The sequence below is a fragment of the Amblyomma americanum genome, unplaced genomic scaffold, assembly GCF_052857255.1.
Source record: "Amblyomma americanum isolate KBUSLIRL-KWMA unplaced genomic scaffold, ASM5285725v1 scaffold_13, whole genome shotgun sequence".
Lineage (NCBI taxonomy): Eukaryota > Metazoa > Arthropoda > Arachnida > Ixodida > Ixodidae > Amblyomma > Amblyomma americanum.
The window spans coordinates 926,628-937,070 of record NW_027526485.1 but is presented as its reverse complement, the minus strand read 5'-3'; the positions used below and the strand labels follow the sequence as shown (position 1 = coordinate 937,070).

Sequence of the window (10,443 nt, the reverse complement as noted above, 5' to 3'; positions counted from 1 at the left end):
ACTGAGTACAAATATGCAGTACCACCTAGCTTACAGTACATTACCATTCATACTAGAAAATACATATGTTACATCATGAGACGTCATTGTGCATCTTATTACCCGCTCAGCACTTCAGAAAGCATCAAATTACGATAAATAAAATGATCTTCCTGGTGGCGCAGTTGGGCCTTCCAAAATTTTAACCAATTACAACTTCACTGCAAACTACTGTACACAGAAGCGACCTGAAAATTTTTTGTGAGCATATTTATTGTTTTTTCTCGCAATTATTTATTGCAGACAACTTGATTTATGAAGTTTTTTTGAGGAACCTAGTGTACATTATTAAGAAGCCACAACTGTTTATAATATTTATTTTGCATACAGCAGAAACAGATCATTGTTTCGCTGCTGTCTTTATAACTTTTCCTTTATTTTTTGTTCACATCTATGTCATTGCTTCGCAATGCCATTACCTTGATATGCCATTGCCAGCCTTATTCTAATATTCTTGATGGTTTGAAGGAGACTGCACATTGCAAATCTAGAAACTCACTGAAACACCCAGGTTAGGGAATAAGTTGCGTTAACACGTTTTGGCGGGCTAGTTGGTTAAGCATCTTGAACAAACAGCGCGAACAAAGACGAGCACAAAAGACAAGAAAGACACAGCGCCGTGTCGTTCGCTTTCTTGTCTTTTGTGCTCGTCTTTGTTCGCGCTGTTTGTTCAAGAAGGTTAGGGAAGTAAATACTTAGGTATAATATATAGTTTGGCGCCAGCAGCTCTCGAGAAATATGGCTAGCTGTCTTGCGATCTATGACAGTGTAGCGGCACGAAATTGCCATCATAAGTGTTGCGCCGTCTCGGCTTGCAACACGCGCTAGCTCCGGCTGCGCGGAGCCACGCGCTAAGGAAAATAAGAGCAGTTTCACACCTGGTTCTTAGCTTATTTTCTTCGTCCGCGTCGCACTCGTCTAATTTGTAGGGGACTCTACAGTCTCCGCCGCCCTAAACTATATAGAGACGGACCCTCCAGCACACCTGTCACAGTGGTTCTCTTGGATAAATTTTAACACATATTATGATTCACATTTCCGTTTTCTATACTGCGTGGACATCACTGAGTACATTCTGAATATAAGGTGTGAACTAGCCTCTAAGAACATTAATTTTCATGCAATTGAGTGCTGCAAACTGAGCTGTTCATTCTGCAATTTTGCCATGCTTAGTATGCTTATATTATTTTTTTTGTAATAATCTACTTAATCTGATTAGCATCTGCCGAGCAGTGTTTCTAAGCACCTCATGCTATTATAGGAACAATGAATAACTGCGCAAAAAGGACGGGACAAGAGAGAAGAATCATACAAAAAGAGCGTGAAGTTATCGAAGCCTTAAAAATCACGAGATTAGTTCCTGACAAATGTGTTAGCCAGGCTTCCATACACCTGTACCGCGAGGGGTTGGAGATTCTTGGTTTGACGTGATGATTATGGCTTTTGTCTTTGCGGTTGGTGCGCATGCGCTTTGTTGCCGAAGGAAGGAGGCGTTGGTGCAATAAACCAGTTGTTAGTCTGCGCTTGCCTCGTGTGATTCTTCTCTCTTGTCCCGTCCTTTTGGCGCAGTTATTCATTGTCTCCATAATTTCGTACCAACTAGCCCCTCGCCGCACTCTTTTAGATTACACCTCATGCTGCAGTGAAAGTAGCAGTAATCATCTGCGCCACCCCAAGTGGCATCCTATCCATTTCTGTTCATCTGTTGTTTTTGTTCAGTTGCTGGGCTATCATTGCGGCATATTTAACACACAAATTTTGTCAGCTCTGATTGCTCAATAAAATTTTGAGTAGTGGAGTACACGTCTTGTTGACAACTAGAAAAGACTGAAAAATCACAGCTGAATTGAGATCATGCTACAGATTTCTGAATTATTATTCTGTGCATTGACTTAATGGCTTACCGTGTAATGGCTTACCGTGTCAAAGGGGCACGACACCGACTCTTGCACGATGTTCACCCCGGTATTGGCCTTCCAGGTGCTGTCGTACTGGCTCTCTGCTGGTACGCGCCGTGGCCTGGACCCCTGCCCATCACCTACACTGCACTTCCCGGATTCTTCGGCTCCGTGGATGCCTGAACAGTCATCTGCTGTATCATCCGGACCTGACCGCCCATATTTGGCGCCGCTCGACGCCTTCGCCTGGAAACCACCGCCATCGACTACGTCATCAATCACATGGCCTGAGGCAACAGTATTTAATCTGCGGCACAACGTCAGCTCGGCGGGGCACGACACCGACTCTTGCACGATGTTCACCCCGGTATTGGCCTTCCAGGTGCTGTCGTACTGGCTCTCTGCTGGTACGCGCCGTGGCCTGGACCCCTGCCCATCACCTACACTGCACTTCCCGGATTCTTCGGCTCCGTGGATGCCTGAACAGTCATCTGCTGTATCATCCGGACCTGACCGCCCATATTTGGCGCCGCTCGACGCCTTCGCCTGGAAACCACCGCCATCGACTACGTCATCAATCACATGGCCTGAGGCAACAGTATTTAATCTGCGGCACAACGTCAGCTCGGCGGGGCACGACACCGACTCTTGCACGATGTTCACCCCGGTATTGGCCTTCCAGGTGCTGTCGTACTGGCTCTCTGCTGGTACGCGCCGTGGCCTGGACCCCTGCCCATCACCTACACTGCACTTCCCGGATTCTTCGGCTCCGTGGATGCCTGAACAGTCATCTGCTGTATCATCCGGACCTGACCGCCCATATTTGGCGCCGCTCGACGCCTTCGCCTGGAAACCACCGCCATCGACTACGTCATCAATCACATGGCCTGAGGCAACAGTATTTAATCTGCGGCACAACGTCAGCTCGGCGGGGCACGACACCGACTCTTGCACGATGTTCACCCCGGTATTGGCCTTCCAGGTTAGTTACCTAGACTACGCTAAGGAGACTCGTAGTAGCGATCGTTGTCTTTTCGCGGTGTCGTGCCCCTACGACCTGAAATGGCGCACTGCGCTGCGTGTGTTATGTGACATACTTGCCTTTGATTTGCTATCTGAGCTGATGCTGCTGCTTTCGGGAGATGTTGAACTTAATCCTGGCCCCGGACCAACCAACCTTTCCGATGTTTTAGATGCTCTCAAGCGGCTAGAAGAACACCATGCAGCCATGCGTGCCGACCTTGATCAATTGAAAACAACCCAAATCAGCCATGAAACACAACTAACTGCACTTTCAAACCGAGTAGCAGTGCTCGAATTAGACGAGCGTAAAACAGTATCACCATCAAAACAGGTAGAGACTAGCCAGATTAGGCAGGACATCGCTGAACTAAAGGCCGCCAACATAGACGCGAAGAACAGAATGCGCCGAAACAACCTGCTCTTTTTCGGCTTAGATGATAGCGACAAAGAATCGTGGACTGAATCGGAGGAAAAAGTTATTGCGCTGTGCAAAGAAAAACTAGATTTGAATCTAGAACCAAGCGCAATAGAACGCGCCCACCGCATTGGTCAATTCTCAACGGAAAAAAAGCGACCAATAATAGTTAAAATGAATCACTACAAGGCAAAAGAAAGCGTGCTTGCATGTGGTCGTAAATTGAAAGAAACACCTTACGTTATCCGAGAAGACTTCGAATTCGCCACTCGACTCGCTCGCTCCAAATTGGTTCAATTCATTAAGCCCCGAGGGTGTAGCTTTAAGCTTCGATACGATAAACTTATCGTTGGCGAGAAATATTACACCTACGATCATGCCTCTGATACCATAACAGAAACAGATACGAACACCAAGCCCGCGGCAAAGATAAATGGAGCACAGGACAATACACAGCAGGCCTCAGAGCAAGCCAAGTGACACTCTACTGAACTGAATGAACCGATTCCGCCAAGCAATCGTCATTCACCCGCACTCATCAACATCGCTTTTACTAATATACGGAGTATTCTACCTAAACGCCATCAGGTTCACAGTTTCATTGAAGTCACAGACGCCGATATGGTCATACTCACAGAAACTTGGCTGCACCCAGAGATAGAAAACCACGAATTGTTCCCTTCAGACTTCCATTTCACCACATACCGCAAAGATCGCACTAACCGAAAAGGGGGAGGAGTTCTAATAGCCGTTCGTAACACTCTGCAGTCCTCGATTATCCGGCATGATAATATCCTAGAAATGATCTGGGTATGCCTTCACAACGCCTCCGGAAAGCTAGTGTTCGGTGTCTGCTATAGACCCCCAGACAGTCACGTATCATTCCCCGATTCCCTACGCCATGAATTAACGATTATGAGGAATGAATATCCCAAAGCACCCATATTTCTGTTTGGTGATTTCAATTACCCACAAATTAACTGGTCATTGCTCTCGACCCTAAGTTCGACACCTGCAAACGAACAGAAACTTTTTCTAGAACTAACCCTTGACTTTAACCTTCAGCAAGTGATAACAAGTCCAACGAGAGGAGACAACATCCTAGATCTTTTGCTCACAAGTCACCCGGACGACGTAAAATCCATTACTGTCCTTCCTGGATTAAGCGACCACAACCTTGTTCACATCTCTATGACGCTACCTTTAAAGAAGAAATCACCAACCAGCAAATTGATAAAAGACTACAAAAGGGCTGATTTTGATGCTATGAACAATGATCTTGAAAAATTTTTCGACAACTTTCGTTGCACCTATCTAAATCGCTCTCCTAACTCGAACTGGAATTTGTACAAAGACACCCTACTACATTTGGAAAGTAAGCACGTTCCAACACTACTTATTAAATCAGATACCAAGAATCAATGGTTTAACAAACGCCTCAAGTCTCTCCTTGGCAAAAAGAAGCGCCTGTATCGAACAGCAAAACTTCAAAATAGTCACTTAGCATGGGAAAAATATCGCTTGTGCGCCCAACAGTATACCACAGAACTGACAAGTGCTAAAGATAAGTTTTACTCTCAAGATTTACTATCAATCCTTCACTCTAACCCCAACAAATTCTGGCGCATGCTATCTAATAAACCACAAGATCGCCATGTACAACTCCTAGATGCTGATGGAGAACCAATCAAAAGCGATGACTGTGCGACCGCGCTCAACAATTACTTTACGTCAGTTTTTTCCGCTGCTAACGTTGCTGCTAATGAACACATTCCAGAAATCTCACTCTCAGAAATGCCTAAAATCGAAATTAACCCTGATGGTGTATCACAGCTTATTGCCTCACTGAAAATATCTACATCTGCCGGCTGCGATCAAATTAACAATAAGCTACTAAAAAATACCATTTCGTTGTCTAGCCACGTACTGCATCTAATTTTTACGCAATCCTTAGATACCGGGATTGTCCCTGACGATTGGAAAAAAGCTCAAATTACACCCATATTTAAAGCGGATGACCGCACGTGCCCTAACAACTATCGTCCCATTTCCCTCACTAGTATACCGTCTAAACTACTTGAGCACATTATTTTTTCCAATCTTATGACCCACCTAGAATCAATGAACTTTTTCTATCCGAATCAACACGGCTTCCGGAAGCAGCTGTCATGTGAGACCCAGCTCGCCGAATTCACCCACGACATTCTACAATACTTAGATAACCTTGTCCAGATCGACGCTATCTTTCTCGACTTTTCAAAAGCATTTAATCGTGTTTCCCATAATCTTCTTCTTTTTAAGTTGTCATCGCTCGGCATTCCACAAACTTTGCTCTCCTGGCTAGAGCAGTTCCTTAAGGGACGTAAGCAGTTCACCTGTGTTAATAACTGTCGCTCAGCTTTTTCCGACGTAACATCCGGCGTACCTCAAGGTGCAGGCTTATCACCTCTTTTATTCCTCATCTACATCAATGACCTACCGATCAACACAAAATCAACGCTACGTTTATTCGCAGATGACTGCGTAATTTACAGCCCCATCCACGGCGCTAGCGCCATTGCCGCTCTTCAACAGGATCTAACCACTATCTCAGCGTGGTGTGACAAATGGCACATGCCTCTTAATCTAAATAAATGCCACTCCATATCATTCTCTCGCAAAAACACAGTTATTGATAGCACTTACAACATAAAATCGGTCGCCGTCACGAGAACATCATCTTATAAATACCTAGGAGTACACATCACATCATCGCTGTCATGGACAACACACATTCAGACCATCTGTTCCAAAGCATCACGCACACTTGGTTTTCTCCGGCGCAATCTAAAATCTGCATCACCTGAAGTAAAAAAGTTGGCATACATAACATTCGTACGTCCTAAATTGGAGTACGCGTCATCTGTCTGGCATCCATCACAATCGTATCTCATCTCAGACCTTGAAGCCATTCAAAATCGCGCCGCCCGTTTTATTACTTCGCAGTACTCAAGAAATACCAGCGTAACATTACTAAAACGATCCCTCGGCCTTCAAACACTAGCAACTCGCCGTGTTATTTCCCGTCTATGCCTCTTTCACTCTTTCTTTTATCGCTCACCAAGACATTTGTTGCTGCAGCCACCCCCACGTACTTCATCCCGCCTAAACCACAGTAACCCAATCGCACGCATTAAAACCCGCACCTCCGCAATGAGCAGTTCATTTTTTCCCGACGCCATAGTGCTCTGGAATGGCCTTCCCGACAACGTAATAACATGCTCCGATCGCCGCCTTTTCCGCGAGAAACTGGCTAATCACTTCTCATAAACATATTCATACTGCGACACCGAAGTGCCAATTGTTCCTTGTTTTCTTTTTGTATGTTTATTTCTTGCTTTTAGTTTGTATATTATTGTACACTTTTTTGGTACCCCGTGTATTTTTCCCCCTTTATTTCTTTTGTGTTCTCTGCTACTACCCTCCAACCTGTATGTACGCCCCCCCTTATGTAATGCCTTCGGGCCTTTAAGGGACAAATAAATGAAATGAAATGAACTGTTGACGAAGATATGACCGTTATGTAACATCTTTGCGGAGAGTTAGTGCATGATCCTGCAAACTGCCGGGATTCTGCAAATAGCATGCAAAATGATTTCCTTACCCCATACAAAGCAAACACAGTTAACAAAATTTGCACTTTGGCGTTTGAGCGAGGAGCTTGCTACAAATTGGTGTTCAGTCAATCTAACATCCTAAATGATCGTAGGGAAGCCCAACTTGGGCGGCCCCTGTGATACCCCAGTGGATGCCACAAGGGCTCTGCACGGGCTATACAAGCTGGGCTGAGGCCCTATAATACCCGCATAGGGTCTCGGTGAAGTAGCTGGGCTGCCTGCAGAAAGAACGCGGGCAGGCCCAACTTGCATGGCCCACTTAATACCCTTGCGGGTCTCACATGGGTTCTGGAGGGGCAAACCGGTGCATGTTTCCATGTAATACACATACATGGCGCTTTGGTAGGTATATGCTTGGGCTAACTTGGTGTGGACCAGCGCTATGGGATGATAGGCGGAATGCCGAAGTTGGGCTTTCCCCTAGTTTTCCTGCACTGAGCCCAACTCGTTTTCAAGTTTGAATTGTTGCTGGCAAGGGACATATGCGGGCTGAACTTGGCAGCATGGCTCACATTGCCCCATAATTACCAATATGGGGCCCTAGTTGGCTTCTCATGGGCCAGCCCAAATTGTCTGCCCACATGATGCCCACAAGGGTCCAAGCTGGGCACAAGATGGGCTGTCCAAATTAGGGCTGCCCGTCATGTTTCTCTGTATAGCCCAGTTCTGCATCAAATCAGCCCGATCATAGCCGATTAAGGCCCCATTCGGGTTCTTTTGGGGATGAAAACATGTTTAGCCCCTTTAAAGCCCATGTTGGACCAATTGTGGTGATAGGCGGGCTGCCCAAGTTGGGCTTGGCCCCAGTTTTTTTGCACTGAGCCCAACTCGTTTTCAAGTTTGCCCTAATGTTGCCGGGAAGGAACCTGTGCGGGCTGAACTTGGCAGCTTGGGCTCACATTGCACCAAAATTACCAAAATGGGGCCCTAAGTGGCTTGTCATGGGCCAGCCCAAATTGTCTTTGCCCACATGATGCCCGCAAGGGTCCAAGCTGGGTTAAAAAGGGGTTTCCCAAGCCCACGATGCCCACATGGGGCCCAGATGGGCCCTAAACGCTGTGCTACTTGGGTCCTTATCAGTACGAGGGCAACACTTGTGTGTAACTGGAGCGATCGGTAGCTAAGCAGGCAGCGGTATGTAGAGGACGATTTTTCGAAACCTGTGTGAGGGCAGGTTGCACCCTGCGAGCAAAGGATATGTGCAATTTCATTCTTTTGTGCTAGGCTCATGTTTTCTTTTTTTTTTTTTTGCTGTCTGAAAGCGAAGTAATGCTTTGATGCTGAGAAGGTGGATGTTCGTCGTGGCATCGAGCATTCGACGGCACCCGGCGCGCTTGTTTATTCTACCTGCATGCACCTTTTTAGAAATGCTGAATTGATTGTAGCGCTGGTAACATTTTTTTAGGTCACTGTTAGTTTCAAGCCAAAGGTGCACAACTAATAGGATTGGAAACACACTTCACACGATATAAAACAGCCGAAAACAGGAAGCAGTTGTTGAATTGGTCTACAGGATGTCGAGATCCCTTAACTGCGTGCGTGGTGAGGGGTTCCAAATGATATAGCCACAATGGTATGGGATTGAATTATCTCTAATCGCCGACTCGACTTGACTGTACTCCCCGACTCCTGCAAATATTCCAGGTTTCGAGCTCCTCGAAGAGCACATGGCCGGTCACTGGCAGTGAGTTCTTCTTTGGTTAAAGCGATATGTGATGATCATGATGCTGACAAGTGGCTTGCGACTTGCCTCGAATAACCATTCTCTTAGCCGACATGAAAGTAGTTTTGTCTGAAATTTGGCCGACATCTGTTTTGTACATCCAATTTCTTACTGACTAAAGCTCAGCGGAAGGACTTTGTATTTTTATGTTATTAAAGCGCATCGATAGAGTCATACTTCGTTAACGGTCATTATTTTTGGATTAGATTCAGCATCAACCGCTTCAGTTTTTACCAGTACAGCCACGTTTCTATGGCACATGCAGAAAAAAATACTCACGTGGGAGAAAAGATGTTCAAATGCGCCCAGAGCATACCGGCGTTTTAGGGTTGAAGGATATGTTAAAAGCGGAATACGCACTGCGATACTACAGAAGGACAATACAGACGGACAAGCCATTCTCAAGAGGCGCTAGTGCTAGTTCACAGGAGCCTGGATCCGACGCGGCAATGCTTCATTCTATTTCTTTAGGAAAATGCACCGCCACAAAAGGCAACACGCCGACGTGCTCTACCGCTCCTACCGAAATGACCTTTTTATCGGCTTCGCTGATACACGGCCGTATCACGTGACTCTTCAGGACCAGTGGGTTCAATACGTGCTGTTATCTAATACAGTGAAGAAAAGGTAAAATGAAAATAATATATATTATCAAGGTTTCCTCAGTGCAATAAAAACAAGCACCCCTTTTATCTTTGATTGTTTTCTTCAAGCTTCGAACGCAGTAAGTTCGGCTTCAAACGTGTGTTATGATTTATGGTTTAGGAGGTTTAACGTCCCAAAGTGACTGAGGTTATGAGAGACGCCGTAGTGAAGGGCTCACGAATTTTTGACCACCTGGGGTTCTTTAACGTGCACTGACTTCGCACAGTACACGGACCTCTAGAATTTCGCCTCCATCGAAAGAAGACAGACAAGATACCGCCAGCAATTTGCAGCTAGTTGCTTAATAGTGGCCCGAAAATCGGTTTTTATCAATATTGAAGAAATAAAAAAATTAGTTCCAATAAATTACATCACTTGAGCTTATAAAAGCAGTATACTTTAAAGTTTCCTTTTTTTCTGTGGAAGGTGCAGGGCAACAGGCTTGTACAGCATGACCCATTGGCGAAGCGAATTATACTAACGCTTCACTAGCATTTTCCAGGCTAGGGTTGTTTGCAAGAAATTTTCGACGAAATTAACGGCTCAGCATGAAAACAAAGTTTAATAACGATATGAACAAAACTTGTAAAAGTCTTTTGAACAAACTGAGGTGCTGTATTTACAGAGATGGGCCCTTTGGTAAATTTTGGAAATAGCTCAATTAAGGTTAGCCTTCATGCAGCGTCACATTTCGGTTCTTGTGGACCCCAGTAGGCGGTGACACGTGAAATGCAAAGCAGCATGGGCGTGACCTTGCAGTGGCAGGAGGGGGGAAATTCGAGCCGTTCGCATTAGCAGGAGTACCCAGCCGCTCCGAAACCGTTACGCGCTCGAGCGGCTTTTAAGTGTCGGGAAGCCCTCAATTCAAGCTGAAGGACCAGGCGGGACCAGGACACCAAGGAGGAAATTCTGAGGAGACCACGTGTGAGTACCGCAGCTTTTCACAGCTCACTTACCTTCGCGTCGTTTGGGTTCCACTTGCGGCCTAGAGCCTTCGAGTTGCTGCGCAATTTTGTAGGAAGAAATAACATCCACAGTTACGAA

The 10,443-nt window shown here is 45.8% G+C and overlaps 1 protein-coding gene across 1 annotated transcript; it reads right to left on the bottom strand.

Annotated features, from left to right (window-relative positions):
* Positions 1-1,286: 1,286 nt before the first annotated feature.
* Positions 1,287-9,105, bottom strand: LOC144111920 (uncharacterized). Its single transcript, XM_077645007.1, has 4 exons — positions 9,034-9,105; positions 3,039-3,177; positions 1,959-2,783; positions 1,287-1,313 (listed from the first exon to the last, which is right to left on the bottom strand). Exons 1-4 carry the CDS (start codon positions 9,066-9,068, stop codon positions 1,287-1,289), a joined length of 1,026 nt encoding a protein of 341 aa, XP_077501133.1. The 5' UTR covers positions 9,069-9,105.
* Positions 9,106-10,443: the final 1,338 nt, after the last annotated feature.

What these genes read in the sequence shown, in the direction of transcription:
- LOC144111920 (XM_077645007.1), bottom strand. Translation starts at nt 9,068, where the DNA reads ATGCTCTGGGCGCATTTGAACATCTTTTCTCCCAC. An exon ending in TTGAACATCTTTTCTCCCAC is followed by an intron (nt 3,178 to 9,033) that starts GTGAGTATTTTT and finishes CAATTGATCAAG; the next exon opens with GTCGGCACGCATGGCTGCAT. An exon ending in GCTCAGATAGCAAATCAAAG is followed by an intron (nt 2,784 to 3,038) that starts GCAAGTATGTCA and finishes GGTGGTTTCCAG; the next exon opens with GCGAAGGCGTCGAGCGGCGC.